The sequence below is a fragment of the Coturnix japonica genome, chromosome 4 (assembly GCF_054131305.1).
Source record: "Coturnix japonica strain WE chromosome 4, WE-NBRP24, whole genome shotgun sequence".
Lineage (NCBI taxonomy): Eukaryota > Metazoa > Chordata > Aves > Galliformes > Phasianidae > Coturnix > Coturnix japonica.
The window spans coordinates 10,749,680-10,769,048 of NC_140666.1; the positions used below are offsets into that span (position 1 = coordinate 10,749,680).

At 47.3% G+C, this 19,369-nt stretch overlaps 1 protein-coding gene across 7 annotated transcripts in view; it reads right to left on the minus strand.

Moving 5' to 3' along the window:
• Window positions 1-19,369, minus strand: part of MED12 (mediator complex subunit 12) — a 33,813-nt gene that overhangs the window by 1,790 nt on the left and 12,654 nt on the right. Inside the window, exons 17-43 of one of the 7 annotated variants that reach the window (XM_085546025.1) lie at window positions 18,874-18,992; window positions 18,580-18,723; window positions 17,661-17,824; window positions 17,303-17,434; window positions 15,692-15,919; window positions 15,352-15,496; window positions 14,979-15,099; window positions 14,179-14,280; window positions 13,352-13,465; window positions 12,967-13,130; window positions 10,166-10,345; window positions 9,916-9,987; window positions 9,488-9,648; window positions 9,240-9,401; window positions 9,046-9,157; window positions 8,713-8,802; window positions 8,148-8,257; window positions 7,515-7,650; window positions 7,072-7,233; window positions 6,137-6,514; window positions 5,672-5,822; window positions 5,272-5,477; window positions 4,747-4,824; window positions 4,292-4,509; window positions 3,520-3,682; window positions 751-942; window positions 503-584 (exon numbers count right to left, since the gene is read on the minus strand). In XM_085546025.1, coding sequence (XP_085402151.1) covers window positions 503-584; window positions 751-942; window positions 3,520-3,682; window positions 4,292-4,509; window positions 4,747-4,824; window positions 5,272-5,477; window positions 5,672-5,822; window positions 6,137-6,514; window positions 7,072-7,233; window positions 7,515-7,650; window positions 8,148-8,257; window positions 8,713-8,802; window positions 9,046-9,157; window positions 9,240-9,401; window positions 9,488-9,648; window positions 9,916-9,987; window positions 10,166-10,345; window positions 12,967-13,130; window positions 13,352-13,465; window positions 14,179-14,280; window positions 14,979-15,099; window positions 15,352-15,496; window positions 15,692-15,919; window positions 17,303-17,434; window positions 17,661-17,824; window positions 18,580-18,723; window positions 18,874-18,992 — 4,086 coding nt within the window. Of the gene's footprint in view, window positions 1-502; window positions 585-750; window positions 943-1,869; window positions 2,201-3,519; window positions 3,683-4,291; window positions 4,510-4,746; window positions 4,828-5,271; window positions 5,478-5,671; window positions 5,823-6,136; window positions 6,515-7,071; window positions 7,234-7,514; window positions 7,651-8,147; window positions 8,258-8,712; window positions 8,803-9,045; window positions 9,158-9,239; window positions 9,402-9,487; window positions 9,649-9,915; window positions 9,988-10,165; window positions 10,346-12,966; window positions 13,131-13,351; window positions 13,466-14,178; window positions 14,281-14,978; window positions 15,100-15,351; window positions 15,497-15,691; window positions 15,920-17,302; window positions 17,435-17,660; window positions 17,825-18,579; window positions 18,724-18,873; window positions 18,993-19,369 lie in introns of those variants that run through there. The other 6 variants (XM_085546024.1, XM_015860124.3, XM_085546026.1 and 3 more) reach the window with 6 other exon arrangements.

The window sequence follows — 19,369 nt, forward strand, 5'->3', positions numbered from 1 at the left end:
TGGCAGACCACAAACACCATCCATACCTTACCCTGCCTGTGACAGCAGCCACAGAAACCCATAGAGCACAGTGAGCACAAAGCAGTGCTTCAGACTGCAATCCCTGCCTCCAAGAAGCCTGGCCCTGACCACAGCATCTCTGGGTCACCCACCAATGAACACCCCAGGACTACAGCCTTCCTGAGCCTCTCAGAGGTCATTCACAGCACAGGAAGCACCTCTGAATGCCTTAATACTGCATGAGAGCCTCTACAAAGGCTCAGCTCCCTCATCACTCTGCACGCAGCAGGTCTGGAAGGTTGTTTCCGTGCTGGCAGCACTGTCTGCCTCACTGCTGTGCCCCTTAGAGCCAGGGGCTCCACATCCTTATGCCACTGTTCTGCTTATGGCCTCAGACAGCGTAAGGTTTGGCCTTGCTTTCCTGCACCAGGGTAGCTGCAATGGAGAATGGCAAGGAAAGAGACTGACTACAGACAGGATGAAGAACACCAACAAGGCTTACTGGAAAGCTGCTGTTGAAGCTGTCGAACGAGAGCAGCTGTTTGCTGCTGCTGCTGTGTCTGCTGAAGGCCCTGGCGCTGGAACTGCAAAGACAGAAAGTGAGTTACAGCCACAACACCTGGCTGGCAGCCTCAGCGCTCACACAAGCCCTGGGAAAAGCAGGGGAAGGAGAAGGGGGAGGATGCAGGTGGAGCACAGTTGGGTTTGTGATGGACTATCACTTCCCTCTGTCTCCAAGGGAACACTCACAATGGGCTGTTGGGGGGGAAGCGCCTGCATCCCCAGCCCTGGGGGCTGGCCCTGCGCCTGCGGCTGAGGCACTGTGGAGACCTGGGGCTGCTGCTGGGGCTGGGGCTGTGGTGGTGGTGGTTGCTGCTGCTGCTGCTGTTGCTGTTGTTGCTGTTGCTGCTGCTGCTGTTGTTGTTGCTGCTGCTGTTGCTGCTGTATAGACAGAAAAGAAGGGTTATCAGAGCACTGCACAAGAGGGGCTGAAGGGGGAAGATCATTCCATCACAGTAACATACTCTCACACTACTTTCCTTACAAGTACCCAAATTACACAAATTTCACCAGGACCTTCCCACCCCAGGCCAAGAAACCATGTGAAACAAAGGAAGGGTAACAAAATTCTTCTGCAAGATGAAGCTTCAGCAGAAGGCAGGAAGAGAACTACAAATCTATGGGTCAGCTGGGGAATAACTAGGAGCACACACAGGTACAAGAATAGAAAACCACTAAGAGCAGTCTCCTGAGGTTGGCTACTTCAGCTCCTGCCTCCCAGGAAGATCAGCAATACCTGCTTCACTGACTCTTTGCCTGACCTGTTCTAAAAATACTTCCAAACACATCAACAGAGCCCCTGCAGCCTCTGTACGCAACCTACTTCAGGTCATGGTCTAAGGTCATTTCTTGTCCTACAGCCAAAGTAGCTGAAGGTTGTTTTTGTGTGTGTTTGCTTCCAAAAAGTCAAGAGTTGAGAAATTCTGCTCATTTTCCCTTCTCTAACTGAAAACTCAGCTATTTCAGCCCTGTCTCCTCTCATACATCCCCCAGCTCTCTGACCCACCTCACTGCCCTTCTCTGCCACTCACAACGGGACTGCATTTCAGTAAAAGGATGTAGATAGAAGTGAGTGCAGCGCTCCAACCTAAATGCTGGCAGAACTTGTTACAGGGAGGAGAGCACACAAAGACAGAAATATTCACACATCTCGAGGAGCTTCATTTCTCCCCAAACAGGTTTCATCATCTTCAGATATTTCTCCCACCTGTTGAGGCAGCTTTAAAGAGCTTCTAGCAAAAACAGAAAACCACTACAGCTGTCATAAAAAACCCCATGGTGATGGTAGGTACAGTTCTGATCACTGGCACAAAAGGGAACAGTTCAGACCTCCAAGAGACTCAGAAAACAGACAGAAACATGATCAGGAGAAAGGACAATATCTTAAGAGAGAGGTTAGATAAACCTGACCTGTGAAAGATGCAAGTGCTCCCTAGGAACACACTGGGCAAGCAGCAGAAAGAAAGAGGAGCCAGTAAACAACAGGACACGGCAGACAGGAATAACTGGACACCAGAAACACACTGAAGCTTGGATCAAGCACTCTACCCATCAAAGGGAGTGTGTTTCTAGACCAGCCTCCCAGCTTCCATCTTAAACCAGTTTGGTCACTTAGGTTCATGAAAATGCATGCTCTGACCTGGATAAGCAGATAACAAGCAAGCAGGTAAGTGACAAAATGAGCCAGGAGATCCCTCCTGATTTAACGTCCTACGTCCAGCTGACTACCACCCATGGGAAACAAACCAAGAGGCTACACAGCTTTTCTACAAGATGCTGCATGATGACAGTCAACTAAAGCATCAGGAGTCTGTTGTGCATCTGGTATGCCCCTGATAACACAGGAAGAGCCACCGTAACTGCAGACATCTTGGGCACTCCACATCTTTTTTGAGCAACCAAGCAACGTCAGCTAAAGGTATACATGAATTTACTGAGCTAGGAGAAGCGCTAGCAGCTTGTCCGAGGGATATTCTTTTTCTAAATACAATGGGGAATGCCAAAAGAAATCCACTGAATAGTCAGGAGGTGCTACTCATCAAAACAACTCGAAGCTGCTGACCACACTACAGGAATCTCCCATCCAGAGCAAGGCAGCAATTCTCAGATACTGCTGACAGAGGCACTTACTCTCAGCAAAGTAAGCATCATTGCTCTGTGCCACTTAAAGGTTGTCCATGTTCTACAGGCTTGCAAGGCCTTGTTGTAAGGTACATAACTCACCAAGTACCCCCCAAGTTCCTGTTTTTGTGTTTCCCTTTCAATCCAATGCATTTCTGTAACTCTAAACTGTACGCCATATGGGTATTTGTTATTCATAAGGCCATAATGCAAATCTATGGAATACTTCCATCTGTTGGCATATGCGAGTGAACTTAAGCCGAGCTCTAGACCTAACAGCTCACTGAATCGTTGGGTTTTTTTTTTTATCATCTACTGTTAGATGTGGAGTATCTGGTATGAATCATGAATCAATCCATATTTCCTGCCCCTGGAAATCATGATTCAAACTTTGATCTTGTGGAAATACAGACATGCCCCTGAAAATGATCTTATAAGAAATAATTCTACCTACCCTGGTGTGGACATGGGGATTTTCATTTTCTCTCTAGCTCCTGCAGCACTTCTATGAAAGCAAGCTTTCTGCATGATCCTAGGGGCTCAGCTGGAGCAGGAAGAAGTAGGATGCAGGCCACAGAAGACTAAACAGGCCTTTCCTGCTCTTAACTTTCCTTTAAGCTCATGCTGGGTGGCCAGCAAAAGACAGCACAGCAGGTCTCTCTATCAGGAGTGGCCACCTCTAAGGAAGGAAGAACAGCCTAGCAAATTATTACAGACAGTTCCCAACTGAGCTGACATTCTTCTGGGCACAGAGGGGCAGAGCACAGCGGTGTCCACAGGTAAGCAGTGCTTGATAAGACACCTCCAGCAGCCCTTCTCCTGTCAGCAACCACTCACCCTCAGCATCTGCTGCTGCTGTTGCTGCTGCTGCCGCAGGTACTGCTGCTGCTGCTGGTCAGGCAGTATCTGGCTGGGTCTAATTCCTGAGGGGACTCCTTGGGGACCCAAATGGTTCATCCCAGTCATCATGGGAGCCTGCTGTATTGACTGGTGAGGGAATCTGCAAGGGAAAAGGATAAGTCCATGGAGGAAACAGTTCACAAATTGTTAGCTTCTCAATTCCAAACTCATCTGCTGCCATCACCAAGACACACAGCCCAAATTGCTGCTTGCAACCTGTGCTGCTTCTATGCAGAAATGTGAGGGACACCAGGCACCTTCAAGGGCTTCAAACAACCTGCTTTTCCAGTAGCCTTAAATAACGGAGTCAGTCCATTGGTCTGCAGAGTCTCCCTGATGGATTTATGCCTGCCCACGAGCAACACAACCACCAGACTGCACTTTTAGATGTTAATCTACTGGATAGATTTAAATTCGCAACTATGACTTTCTCAGGTCATTTGTTTCATACTTCCCAAATTCATCTTTCTCTGGCTAGTAACATCATCTCCTGCTGGCAGCTAGCATCTCCAAATTTCATCCTGGCTCTGCTTCTTCTCAGGACTGGAAGCTGAATAAACATGCTCCCTGAGGGTGTAAAGGACTCAGATGCTGTGTAACACAGCATGGAGAACAGGCTTTTCACAGATTGCTGTTAGGGCTGTCTGAACAGAGCAGGGAAGCCCTTGATGAAATACAGCTTATTAACATCCAGTAGTGTGGGAAGTACCTCTGTGTGTTGCCCAAAGTGTGCCCATAGCCTGGGGCCTGCTGGTGCACATAGCCACTTGGTCTCTGCTGCATCTGTCTGACGGGATCCACCAGGGCAGGATTAGAGCTGGGGTGGGAATTCTGATACGGCTGGCCAGAATACGTAGGAGGCACCATTGTGCCTGACTGGGAAGGGTGTTGCTGAAGCCCTATGTGGGAGACGTAAGGTGTGTAACCCTGGAATAAAACAAAAACAAACCCTTTGTCAGTCACAGAGTAGGGTACAATAATTCGCAGCAAAGGAGATCATCCTCCTGTAAATGCCATCACAAAGACTGTTCATCTAGAATTCAGATTCTGCTGGCCAGAAAACAAGTGAAGCATTAAGAGATTTCAAGATTTAACAGCAGGAATGAAGAGAGTGCCCTGCACTGAAGCCAGATTCCAGTCATACCTGTGGTCACTCAGACTCACCTGGGAGGGCTGTAGTGCCCCATAGGACGGGGTTGGAGCCATCTGGCGTACTGGCTGCTGGCCCATTATGCCTTGGCCCTGCTGGAAGGCAACAGAAGAACCATTTTTCAACATCTCCAAAGGCCAGGAACACTGCTTCTCCCCTCTCAGAAGCTCCCACCAAATCCAACAAGTAGCTTCACTGATTAACCCATTAGGTTGCTCCACAGCATACAGATGCTAGTAACTTTTGCTTCACCTCAACTTGGGTAAATAAGCCACTATCATCCTATCACTCCAACACCAGGATATGCTCCTCTCACTGCCCAACAACTGCAGATGTCCCCAGTGTACCTCACTCACAGACACAGATCCAACAAAGCCAGTGGCAAATACAGAGTTGCCCAGATAAACAGACACGAGGGACCCTTCTCCAGGGCAAAGAGGGTGACAGGATTTGAGAGTTCTGGCTAGACTGGACACCCTTAATAAACAGCTAAGGCTTGCTGTGCTGTGGGGGCTGCCAAGAGCACAGTTCTGACATACCAACTTTGCTTGAAGTTGCTGCCTCAATATCTGTCCCTGGGACACTGGAGGCTGTTGTCTGTACACTGCTGGCTTGTAGGAGGGGTCAATGCCCATCATGCTTCCCATCCCTGAAGGCAGAACCCCACTATAGGGAGGACGACTCTGAACAAGTTTCCCCAGTGGCATGCGCACAGGTCTGTAGGATGTATCCAGGCGAGGGCCACCTGGAAGAGGAACAGGAACAGACTGAATAGTCATGTGTTGTTGTTGAGCCTTGGAGCTTCAGAACAACTGCTCATCAATATGTATGGAAATAGAACAGGCAGGAGGGACAAAAGTGCGTAGGACCATCTCAGACAGAGTTCTTACACGAGGTTCCCACAGAGATGCAACACACACCTCCTTCCTGCACACCTACCTGCTGGAAGAGGCTGATTCTGGGCATAGAGACCCACTGGTGACTGTCCATATGCCAGCCTAGACATAGTGCTTCCTGCTTGGTGATGCAAGAGATCCGTAGGCATGCCAACTCCATATGAAACCCCTCGGCTGGGACCCAACACAAAATCCTGCAAGGAAAAGAAGGGAGTAAAAAAGATCAGTGTGCACTGAGAACTCATGAATGGATCGAGAGCAGGAATAGTTCACAGGAGGAAGCCTGGATTCTTTGAGCTGGAAGCCTCCTTCCCACCCATCAGAAAATAAGGAAATGTTTGCACAACCCCAGGCTAGCAGGAATGGCATTAAAGCTCCAGAAAACCCAGACAAAAATTACATTTCATCTTCACCACTACTTCTCTGCAGCTCCCTCAGAAGGGAGGGCTCAGGGCTAAAATATCAGGGCTGGACACAGAAAATCCATATGTGTTGGACAGTCCATTACCTCAGTTTTGCTGGCAGACTGGTTGCGTTTCTTGGTTTTGCTCTGTTTCTTCTTGCGTTCCTCAGTAGAAGTGGCAGGATTGGAGCTTGTTTTATCAGCCTTGCTTGGTTCCACAGCCTTCTTCTCTGGCTCTAAAGCCACAGGTGTAGGAGGCTCCTCCTCTTCAGGGGGCAGAGGCAATGGCTCCAGGTAGTAACTGCGGGGCTTGGGTTTTAAGTGTGTGTGGTACAGAAGAAGCCTCTGCTGCTCCTCAAATCTAGACACCCTGCGGTCCACCCGGACTGTCCCAAACCATCCCCAGGAGAGGGGAGCTGAGTGCTTTAAGCCCTCAAACAGATCCCAAGGGGAAATCTTCTGCTTCGTAGAGACTTGCAAACCCTTTAAGACAAAAGAAATAAGAACCTCCAAGACCCCTATCTTTTCTCCTCCCACAGTAAAGGACACTTCCATCAGACCCCACTCCACGTATCCCAGGAAAAACGGAACCAAAAACCAACAAAACACAACAACCACAAAGACAGTCAGAGCTGCTCTTCCATGTGGCAATACAGCCATTTCTAAAGCCCTTCATCAACAACTGGCATTCTCCTTCATTCCACCTCTGCCAATCTCCTGCTGCACACTGGTAACACCCGTTAAGTCACATGTCAGGGATTATGGCTCTTTTTCCTTCATACAGCCACAATTACAAAATAAAAGTTGAAATAACTTCTCAGACCGTAGTAGCCTGCATTGCTGAGAATTAACACCCAGCTCTGCCCTTTTCAGACATAGTTATGCGCCAGCTTGCCTGCGTGCAGCCAGCCATTTCAGGCTTGGCAGGCAACAACGAGCTGCATACTGATGCCTCCCAAGCAATGAAGACTCAAGGCATCAGAGGACAAGGCTGCACCTGCCCTAAGGAGCTGTGATGCAGTCAGCAAAGCTCCACGTACCTCCTTCTTGAAGATGGAGTCAAAACCAGCTATTTTATTGCCTTTGGTGTCAATGAGGGATCCCTGAGGTTCGCAGGTGATGACATCCCGGGTCTGCTTGGGTAGTGGCAGCAGCTGTCGCACCTTCTCCAGGCTGTCAGACTGCCGGTCCCCCAGCTCCTTCTGCACAAATGGAGTAGAGAACTCTTCAACAACTCCTCAGAAAAACAAAAAAATACCAAAACCAACATACAAATCCCACCCGTGCTTCTGCTGGTGCCAGCCTCCACCTCTGCATTAGCTGTCATCTTTGCACCATTCAACTCAAGACCCACAGAGCCACCAGGGCAACCCCCACTGCTTTTCTAAACAACAGAACCAGTACTATGTGAGACAGATCTCTGCAGAGCAGGATGGCCACAGCACAGCATGCAGCTCCCTGTACAGGACGTGGTGCCCCTCACCCTGAGTTTCTTGACAAGATTCATGTATGCCCGCTTGTTCTCCTCCATGCTGCCCTGAGAAATGCTGGACATATCAGCAGCCAGGGTGCCGTTGATGAGAACACTCAGCATGTCCAACACAGTGGTGAAGAGCTCACTGTTGGTGAGAGCAGAAAGGTCAAAGTCACAGAAGAATCAAAGTCACTGCCATCACAGTAGCACCAGACACTACTAGGCTGCTAAAAGCAGTGCATAAAGCCAGAAGTACCGAGTGCTCTTCAGACTAGTCTCCCACGCTAATCCTCCCTTTGGTTACACTTCACAGGGTGTCCATACTCCAGTCAAAGGAGATACTGCAGATTAAGACTGACCTCCTGTCCACCCAGTCAACTTATCCAAAGAGTCCAGACCCAGCTCTCCCCTGCTTATCTCTCTGCATCTGGAAAGCAGAGTTTGCTCTGAATATGTCAGAAGAATACAGTTGGACTCCTGGACCTAACTCATAGCCTGTTATTACTCCACAGTCTCTTTCAGATGTCACACTGCTTCCCAGCAGCACCTACAAAGACAGCTAGCTTACACAAGAAAAGGGGTCATGCTAATGACTATCACCCCTTAGGAATCACATGGAGCAGAATTCAGCCAGAAAGTTACTTGTTTGACTGCATGTCCACGGTGCCACTGCTGATGATGTCCAGGAGAAGCACAGCCCATTCAGTTGTCTGCTGTGTACTGCGCTGAACTGTGTCAAACATCCCTCCCACCTAGTAGAGAAGAGTGGTTTATTAAAAAAAACACATCAAGAAGAAGCACTGAGACTAAAGAACAAGTAAGATGCCTAAATCAGAACAACTCGGGTGCTACAGGACTCCTCCTGAGAGCTCAAGGAGACTGTAAATCAGCAGGACAAACCTCAGACACAAGTTGTCATGCTGTGGAGGAGCACCAAAGCATTACAACAAGAAAATAATACTGTAACTAGTCTGCATGGCACATCTCTGAAACGGAGACCAAGGTCATGGATTTCATTGTGGCCCAATGGAACGAGAAAGTTTTTCCACAATTCCTATACCATTCCAGTGTCAAGACCCTGTGGCAGCAGGGCTGACCCCTGCTTCAAGACCATTATAGCCCTCCCAGTGTTTGTGTGCTCAAAAAAAAAAGGAGGAAAAGGTAGAAAATTCTTTACTCCATATGCAACTTCCTCGCAACTGCTCACCAAATTCAGTCGTAACTTCAGGGCCTCATGCATCAGCTGCTTGGCTTTGCAGTCATCTTGGTATTGATCTTCTCGCCAATTTGTAACAATCTAGGAGATTGAGAAGAGAGGACTGACCTCAGTTGCTGTATGTTTAGGGAAGGCAGCTTTTGCTTTCCGGTAACCAGTGACTCAGAGAAGATGGTCAACTCAAGCACCCTCTACTAACCAGGGTAAGACCTTTGCCTTTTTGGGCACAAAGAAAGACAGACAATGTTACCAAGAACTCCTTATCAGTCTGTCTGATAAGGAGTGTGTCCTGGAGGAAAGTGAGAGGAGAAGTAAGACACTTACCTGCTGGACCTGACTGTACAGAGAGGTGAGAAGACCCTCCCGCTGCTCATCCTGCCCCTTCAAGCAAGTTAGCACCAGCGACAGAAATGGCTGCTGGCTCAGCAGGGACATGCTGCAGAGAGAACAGCAATGTAGCTATGCTGTCAGGCTGTGGGAGCACAGCAAGTACTGCCTGCCCTTTCCCCAGGACTCACCTCTTCTGCTTCTGGCGGTCCCGCTCTTTGCGGGATGACGACCCCAAATGTTGTCCTTTCTCCAGTTCTTCTCCAGCAGCTTTCAGCACATGGCCCTGCACTGATGTTGGGAGCTTGGCAATCAGCGGGGCCACCAGCCACACTCCTGATCTCTCCAGAGAACTGTGATAACGAAAACAAACCAGCTTGAGAACCAACCGCTATGTAAACTTGTCTACAAGGCAGCTTCACACTGGGACTACACCTACCTGAGGATGGGTTTGGATTTGTTGCTGGCTGGGGTAGCACTCACAGAGCTACTGATACTGTTGACTCCATTGCCAGCAGAACTAGCAGAGCTGGTCTCTGCTGACTGCTGGAATACCTCAATAGTGGCCTTGGCTATATTTTCTAACAAAGAGTTCATCTCCTGGAGATAGGAAAGAAAAGAGAGTTAAGTCTTTTTAAGTCATTGGTACAAATGCAGATTGCCAGCTTGCCCATGAATGCTGTTCTTTGGGTCTGACTCCACACATCCTTCTCGGGCTTGGCATTCACAGACTCACGAACGCACCACTCTTCATTTTCTCCCTATTCTTGCTTCTGCCAGGTCACTAACCCACCCCTTCACAAGCAACTACTTCAATGCTGGCAACACACACACAGCCCTACACGGTCCCACTGTGCAAAAACTCACATTATTCGCAGTCTGCTTAATCATGAGCTGCAGCTCCAGCGAGGACTGCCTCATGGTCCACTGATCCAGATTCTGCAATATTCACACACTTCATATGAATATTTACCACAGTTCAAGCTATATCCCCAGCCCGTGCCCTCAGCTCCCGTGGTAACAACTGTCAGAACCCCTCAGAGTGGTGGACTCCACTATTCCAGTACTAGAGGAGGCAATTACTAGGACATTCCAGGACTCTGTCAGGAGCCCATACCTGTAGGATGCGTTTAATCCTCTGCCGCTGAGGATTTTCTCCTTCCTCATTGTCCAGCAGTCGGTGTGGATAACAGATGAGCTGCATCAGCCTCTGGGCCTGTGTGCTGCTCAAGACGGGATCCTGCAAGTCATTACTGTCTTCGCAGAGAGACTTCAGACATCGCTCACCTACCCACTCCTGCAAGATGAAGGCAGCATTAGAAGATGCTTGTGTCTCATGCCAAACTGGTGCTTCTGCTTTCAGTATCAGATAGATGAAAGGAAAACATCAAACTCAAAAGAGCCTTATCAGTACGCAATAATGTCTGGTAATTATCTCTCTTCATGAACTGTACTATCCTGACTCAGCCGGCATCAGACACGGCACAGCAATCATAACAAAGAAACATCAACTCTGACAAGTCAGCAGCGGAGGAACACAGTAGCTGCTGTTTCTTTTGATAAAGCATGAGTGTGATTTGACACTGCACACTCACTGCCATGCCCAGACTGCATCAACACTGCCACTTGCTCCCAAAGGTCAGAAGAAATCACTTAAATTTATTTGATCTATTTCTTGCATAGCCAAGTCCTAGAACTGTACTGAATGAAGTAATTCAGCAGCAGGGCTGCAGCTGGGGTGAAACCAGAAGGTGTCTTAAGAAAAAGCAAACCTCTTAACTCTCAGAGGGCAACAGCAAACACACTGCTGTCCTTAGTGAAGAGCATTCACCTTGCTTCTTGCTGTCTGGGAAGGGAAATATCTAACTGAATGCAAGGTGTTTATAAAGTCACAAATTATGAGAAGGTGGACAGGAAACTATTACTGTCAGCCTCTCAATATCAGCGGGTTGCCTCCGAATGTATTGTCAGGTAGCAGTTTCCAAAACAAAGGAGGTAGGTACTTCCTTACATAATTCACAGTTAGCCTGAAGCCTTCATTACCGCATGATTTTTTTTCTTATTGAAAATCAATTAGTCTCATAAATGAAAATAAAATCTAGAGAGAACTACTATATAAAACACTTCCTCAGCAGCACAGTTAAGCCTGAATCAGACAATTCTTCCCCTGAGAAGTGAAGAGGAAAGGAGAGTCTAAGCACTAAGTAAAGCATGAAGACTGGGAAAGTCTCTGACTTGAAAACCTCATGCAAGCACAGCTTATCAGTTGAACGACCTCATCACAAAGTTTCTGCTTTGCCAATACATACGGAGACCACCAGCCTCTTTCTCTCCAGCATTTCTTTATAAGACAGTCACCTCCACAGGCTCTCTGTTACTGAACCGGAGCCCTTCACCTCTCTTCACACAAGAGTGCACTGTGAAACCCTTTTCAAGCATTATGGACAACTCTACTACCCCAACCACCAGACTCAAGTTAGCAGCACTGACTCAACCTCCCTCTTGGTTCATACTCTCAACAACGTGGCTTATCACAGCTCTAACAATCAGTCTTTTCAAAGAGTCAATTACTCTTACATTTACTAATCTGAACAGGCTAAAGGGCAGACCAGCAGTTAGGTCGTAACAAACCATTAGCACCTGCAGAAATAAGTTAAAGGTTTAACAATCTACTTCTCTACCCCACCCTCATGACTAATAAAATATACGACCAAATATGAGATGAAACAGTTTCTGAGTTTGAGACATCACCATCTATGGCTTAAGGCACCTGACAGCCATTCCAGAATCCACACAGTGAGTTCTGGAGCATCTCCTGTTTGCACTGGAGGTGCTAGTGATAAGCATATCATTTCACTTACCCTTCATAGATCTATAGCAGGAGCTCTGGCACAGTCTGGTGGTACTCACTGGTGTCTGCTCAAATACTTTTTCTTACATAAACAGTTCTGCCAGCAATTGGTAGGTAACTGGCATGCTGCTATTCCCTTCCATACACACACATTCTACCTGCTGGGAATCCTTCATACATAGGCTAGAATCAGCAAGAGAAGATCTACGTCTGTTAATGTTACAGTCAGATTTCAGCAGCACCAACTATGTTGTATTCATGCTCTTAAGCACGCAGTCCCAATTCTTCCTTGGAAGCTGGTAACATTGCTGTAAAAATGAGCCATTTAATAAACAACTGCATCACAGAGCATGAGCACAGCACCACACTAAGCGGACATGCATTTCAAATTGCAGCACTGCATCTTTCCTGCTGATATAATAAATCCGTAACCACAGCCAAAGATACCCTTCAGCACCTATTTTCATTAGGTAGACGTAACGGACTTCCCAGTCAGCAACCAAATATCTCACCAGCCAAGTTTCACTTCTTCAACTATCATTTTCTCAAAGGAACAGAATTACTGATGTTGTCAGAATAGGGATGAGCAAAAGATATTTGGTTTTGTTTCCTTAATTAACTAAACAGGGCACTGCAAAGCCCAGGGATACGTTAACAGCCTAGCTGCAAGCAACACTTAAGCTGCATTCTGAGAGGCACAATTTATCACTTGAACAAGCTGTCTTTCTTAAGCTTATCTTCTTTGCCTCCAGCACACATCTCAGCAAACCGCTCCCAGCACTCCCCTCCTTGGACAAGAGCCTTGTGCTCTTGCCAGAGTAAAAAGGGATATGCAGTCCCTGCATACTGCAGCACCTAATGCTTCAGAGCTGTTTCCTTTTATTTTTTTCTCCCCCGCTTCCTTTTGTACTGGTGAGCAATCCTTAGCGCCATCACCTGGCAGAACCACATACAGCTCTCTACTGATGCTTCCCAAATACCTGCAAAGCCCAAACTGCAGAAAGCCAGACAGGGTGCATCTGTCTGCAGTAGGGATAAGGACAAGCTCAGAGATGGGACAGACTCACCTGTTGGCAGATGCTCCTCAGTACATACTTGGCATAAATATCAAGGCTAGCTGTTTCCACAGTTACTACCCGACCCCCAGCCTTCCTGGTACCCAGCTCATCATCCATCAGATCATCGACACCTCCAGGGTGGGAAAAGCCAGAGCCTTTCAGTTCTGCATCTCCTGCAAGGAAAAGGCAAGCTTTACTCAACCATCAATGCCAAACCCAAAGCCTGACCCCCAAAACACCTTGAGCTTTTGAAAACTTCCTGCAATCAGCCATCTCTCTCTGCACACACAAGAAAGCAGACCCCCCTCTGGTCTTTTATACAGCCAGCACATCTACCCCTATGTAAAAAAAAGCACCATCTCCCACAGCCTCCCCAGAACATTCAGGTACACACCCAGAACAAAGACAGCCTTCAGAACTGCAAAGACTGCTCCATCCACAATACGATTCTGGGAAGCTGCCAGTAAGTGACGGTCACAAGAAGAACGGATCCCCACCGTGGGTTTGTCTGCAAAGAGGACAATAGGGAAGGGCAATACTCAGGAAGAAAGAAAGGCACAGACTCCAGAGCTGCTATTATTATGCACAAGCCAGTACCACAGAATCAAACTCAGAGAATCCCGAGGCTAGTCCTTTTTTCAGCTGTAACATGGGGTCAATTTAATTAAGCTTCACGCAGCACAGTGCCAATCATGCCATGACAACTGAACCATGAAATCCAAATGGGCAGCAGTGCCTGTGACATGAACTCCAACAGTAACCTAACCTAGAACATGGGTTGGATTTAGAGATCTGAGCTATAATGATACTGATGAGGAGCCAAAAACAGCTTTCTGGACTGGTTCCATCATCAGACAAAAAGGGAGCGATGTAAAATAACAGCTTCTGGCACCAAGCTAAGAGGGTCTACAATGCTCTAGACAAGAAAAAAGAAAAAAGTAATCATTACTCTAATGGCTCAGTGACAGCAAAGCCACCTCTACTGGTGGGTTACTGGCCTCCAGAGCCTCCACCCCCAACATGCCAAGCTACCACAGAGTGACATAAATGGAAGAATATTGTTCTTTGTCCTCTGCAGAAAGCAATGTATGAGGCTTTGCCTGCTTCATTCTAAGCAGGCAGGTCATGATCTCTAATCATAGGGTCCAGCATCTCTTTTCTTGGGGTGTGAGAGCCTCAGTACTTTCACAATAAAGAAAGACTTCACTTTCATTCACTTACTGCCATCTTGCTGGCATGGGTTCAGCTGCGGAGTCTTAAACAGATGGAGTAAAATCCGGCAGGTCAAACGTGCTCCTGGTTCAGAGTCTTGTTCACTGCAGGCTATGTAAAGAAAACAGTCAACTGAGATTTCTTAAGTGCTGGGACAGCTGACTCTGAATCTAAAAGCTATTCATAGTGCACTGCCCTGGAGCAGCCAGTTGAGAGGCTGCAGCAGCTTTATTGTATTTGCAGATAGGGAGCATGTGCAGCAATTAACATGCAAGTGAGCAAATACATCAGTATTATCCCCAGTGACACGCACTGCATTCTGTTTGCTCCATCTTTCCTACTTCACCCTGTCAGAGCTTGGATGCTGCAACCCCCAGAGCACACTGGGAAGGCTGGTGTTAGAATGAGGCAGACTGGCTTTGGCACTATGGGCATCAAGTGGTCAGCTAGCTGCTGTAGCCAAAATGCTAACTTGAATCTCACCACAGCAGCAGGAACCGCTCTGCTGGAATTCAGGGCTGAGTGTACTAGTCAGGCAATGTAGCTGAACACATCAGCCCACGCTGAGTTCAGCTTTTGCACAAACTCCAGATAGAGAGATCACAAAAAACCTTAGCATTACCAGTTTTTAAAGAAAAAGAAAAGGCCAGAAACTCTCTAAAACAAAATATTCAATTCTCAAGTACTATACTATACCATAAGAATTGGAGGCAAGTTGCACAACTATGAGGTTCACTAAACATTCAATAAGCACAGTCTCTTGTGCCAGCACTGGGAGCAACACCTGCTTGCTGTAGGGATGCACTTACCAGCATTGAGGAGTGAAGGGATAGCAGCACAGCGAATGAGGTCCTCCAGCAGCAAGCACTGCCGGGCAATGAGAATGGCAACAAAGGTGGCCAAGGAGTCATGGAAAGACAAGTCACTGACCTGGAAGAGATCAGCCAGTGATCACAACAGAGTCTCATTCCTCATTCCCTCCTCTAACTAGGAACTAGCAGAGGAAGCACCCATAACCAGGATCAGCCCAGGCTGCAATAAGCTCCAAACGGTAGCTCTGGCATTCAAAGCCTTTTCCCTGTTTTCAGAAGGCAAAACTTCCATCCCTCGTTCATCTCCACCTCCTCCCGATGAATCCCTTCACTCCCGATTCCTTTCCCCCTTTCAAATGTTTGCACTTGCATCAACATTGCAGAGGAGATCATTGAAACCACAGGTCCCATTATTGGAGGAACAGCACAAAGCTTTAAGCACACCCAGCCACTCGGCGCTTAGAGACTTGCAGTAACCAGTCAGTTCAGCACACAGGATGGCGATGTCATTCACCCTGTTAAGTAAATAAATAACAAAAAAGCAGAAGGTCAACACTGCTACTCAGGCACACAGCTGGGGAGTGATTCCCTAAGGCACCTCAGCTTTGGCTCCTTCTTCCTTTCTCCCCAAGACAGACAAACAAAGGCTACTGTCTTTCTTTATCCCCACCTAAAGATCTCAAGAGGACCATGAAAGCTCTGCTTCTTACCTGTCTGGGTCATGGTGCCCCACACACACATGCATAAGTGCATTACAGACAAAACTGTAGCGGTTTGCTGGGTTTTCATTCAGGCTCTTGCCCAGATTGGTGTATGTGAAGTTATGTGCAGATGGATTTTCAATAGTGTCAATCATGAACTCTGGTTCCCATAGCATGTTGGAATCAGATGGCTCAACGTTGCAGTAAATTGTGTTCTTCACCTTGGAGCAGAAGTCACTAAATAGGATAAGAAAGAAGATTAGGAGCACAGGAAAAAACCCAACCCTGTTTCCACTGAACTCTGGTAAGCAAAGCAATCCCATGTTAAGATAAACACTGCCTTGGGCAAGATTGTGTGGAGATCAGTTTGTACCACAAAGACTCACACAGATGAGGTGCTTCTTTATTGTGAGAGTACTTGGAAGTTACTGGGAGGGCACAGTGTGCACAGCATGAGAATGGGTCATTCCAGGTCAGACTGGAGAAGCATCTAGCTCAGCCTTTGGTGTCCACACAGCCAATGCCCAGAGGAGTTTTTAAGAGAAAGACAGGCACGTTCAAACCACACTCAAACCACCTCTCATCCATCCACACACCACCCCACACACCCAAACTTATCATGTGCTTTTTGGAATCGGGTTCCCAAAAAACAAAAGGTACAATTGCACCGTGATTTATATGGCAGCCCAACGATGCCCTCCATTCTGTTCTCCCATTTCTCCTCAAACAATAACTCACATTCCATTTGCTTTTTGACTGCTCCTGAACACTGAGAAGACATTTTCACTGATGTATTTACCACAATCACAAGATCATTTATCTGAGCGGTAATACATATCCATTGCTCTGTAGGGTTAGAGAGGCAAGGAGGACGATCCTATGTGCATTATTTTGTCTAATGACACTAAATTTCATCTGCCAGTTTATCATCCAGTCATCATTATTGGGCTCTACTGACTTGCAGGCACTTTGAATTTCATGTGATTGATAACAGCTATATCAAAAACTTTGATATCAGCATTCATACAACCTTTGATATGCTGAAGAACACAAGCACTAGCAGAGTCCTGTGGGGCTTCTTCAGAGAGTGATCACCCTCAAAAATGATACTTCTTCCTACTCCTTGCCTCAGCCTCTAGTCTATTGTTTGCCTGCAAGAGGACATTCCCTTTTATCTGTAGCTGTTTACATTAAAGGGTTGTTGAATAGCTTTTGGGAATACAGTTACACTGATATCATGTTTCTCATTTCCATCTGTGTGATGGCTGCTGTGCAGAACTCCAATGCACTTCCTCCTGCTCTCAATTCTGTCAAAAAAAGGCTTTAAAGGCACTCAGCAGCCAGGAGCCCAACCAGCCCATGCCAAGGCAAAAACAACTCTCACAGCCCCTCAACAGGGGTAACACCTGAGCTTAGATATCCCTGCCAAACACCTGCACTGAAACACTAATAGAGAGCAAGGGCTGAGGGAAAAGACAAAATAGGCACTCATCCCAAAACTTCTGGTCCCTACTGAGAGCATCTCTCAGACAGTTCTACCAAACAAGATCACACACAAAGCTTCACACCAAGGTACTATACTAGCAAGCATCCACAGCACTCCACCTGTCTCAGACTCACCTGAAAAGCTCTCCAAATTTACTTTTGAGGTGACTGCAGGAGGTATAGAGGTCGTAGAGATAGGCCAGGATACAGCGCTCTGCTGAGGAGCCATCCGAGCGGTTCATGCCATGTTTCACCACCCCACACAGACTGTATAGAGACAAAAAAAAGCTGCAGCAACATAACAAGAAAATCTGAAGGAATACAGACTCACTACACAGAGTTCAGAGCAGCAGTGCTAATGGGACAACAAATCCCTTTCCCCTCAAATTCTGTGAGCTGAACCCTCAAGCATAAAGCTGCTACTTCTTAGAACAAAGATACATCCCTGCCCTTTATAAGTCCCTTCCACGTGATGATGGGAAGGTCCCCTTACCCTTCAAAGACCTGAGCCATCTGGTCCTGGTTCAGTATAAGGCAGGAATGGTAGTGCCGCAGCACAGCCACGATGCACAGGCACAAGCTGGTGGTGTAGCTGCCAACAAGGTCGGAGGATTTCAACAGCAGTTCTGCCTCCACCACGCTCAGTTCATTCAGCAACTGCACCCAATGACAGAAAAACCCTTCAACAGCCACAGGGGTAAGGAATGGTCAGAGATGGAATATATTCTATAGGGCCTGCCAGGGAAAGGGACTGGCATGCACTTTCTGCCTTGAGATGTGACCCTGGAACAGTTAGTGCTCAGCATTCAGGCACAGCGTCTCAGGTAGTACAAGAGCAGGTCAGTGCCTGGGTGTCAGAGATATGGCCACAGATGGTAGCAGACAGCTTTTCTGGTACTCCTGTCCTGCACAAGTCTCACTGTAGATGGAGATTTCACCTTTTTAAGGCTTATAATCTCAATTCCATTGGCAGACATAGCAAGGCTTCAGAAAACAAGTGTCAAATGTTATAAAACAGCAACGGAATTTTAGCAGGAACTGGAAGGCAGCCTGTGCTGTCACACACCAAGGATCCTTCCAGGAGAGGAAGGCAGGAAACTAGCCAGAGAAACACATTCCCCTCCTCACTCAGAAAAAGGCCTTGCTGAAGAGGTGCAATGGTTTGCCTTTGGAAACAACCCTGAAAACCTTTGGAAGAATAATCATTCCAACAGGGCACATAAGACTACCTGCTGCAAACAACCCATTCCTAACAGCTGCAGCCCAGGAGAACTGCAATGACTATCAGTTCTGACCACCTCCACAACACAGGTCAGAGAACCCTAACAGAAGCCCAGCTATCACAGCACATATCTCCTGCCTTTCAGGCTGATGAACTGATTCCCCAGGGAACACTTCAGCACTGTGCTTACCTGGATGGCAAAGTCGATAAGACCACTGATATTGAGTGAATACTCCATCAAGTCAAAGATGAACTGCACATGCTGTACCAGAGGCAGGTGGTAGGACATGCCCAAGGCAAAGCTGGTGATCTGTTCCAAGACATTGCGGGATACCTGCAAGTGTAAGGTGACACATTGTGCTATCTCCCCTTGCAGAAGCCCCTCAGCAGCCCCAACACCTCTTCCCTGCAGGAAGCTGTCCTCAGTAACACAAAGAGATTCAGTCAGGGCCCAAAGAGGACAGCAGTCTTGAAGGTTTCATACCTGAGATGTGACTTGGTGCTGATCAAAGTGAGAAAGGTGCTGGAACTTTGCAAAGATATCTTCAGCTGTTGGGAATGCTTCTGGCTTGCTCTTTTTCCTCTTCTGGCCTTCCTCTCCACCTACAAAAATTGAGAGGACTAGAAAATAGTATCGGGCTACCTTCCTCATCAGAAGAGGAATAGAAAACAGTCATCAGCACATGCCAGGCCCTCAGCAAGACCAGACACTGCCAAGCAGCATGGCCAAAGAACCTGATCCTCCACCTGTAAGCTGATAAGGACCATTATGAATTCACAACAATAAACTGTCAAGGGAAGAATTTCTAGCCAAAGAATGACAGCACAGTTAACATCTAGCTTATCCTGAGTGAAGGGGGAAAATATATTCCCCCCCATTTAGAAGAAACACTGACTCCCTGGTGAGAACAGTTGTTCTGGACTGGAGATGGCTCAGCCCAGAAGCCTGTTAGAGCATGCCACCTTTGAAGAATCACACC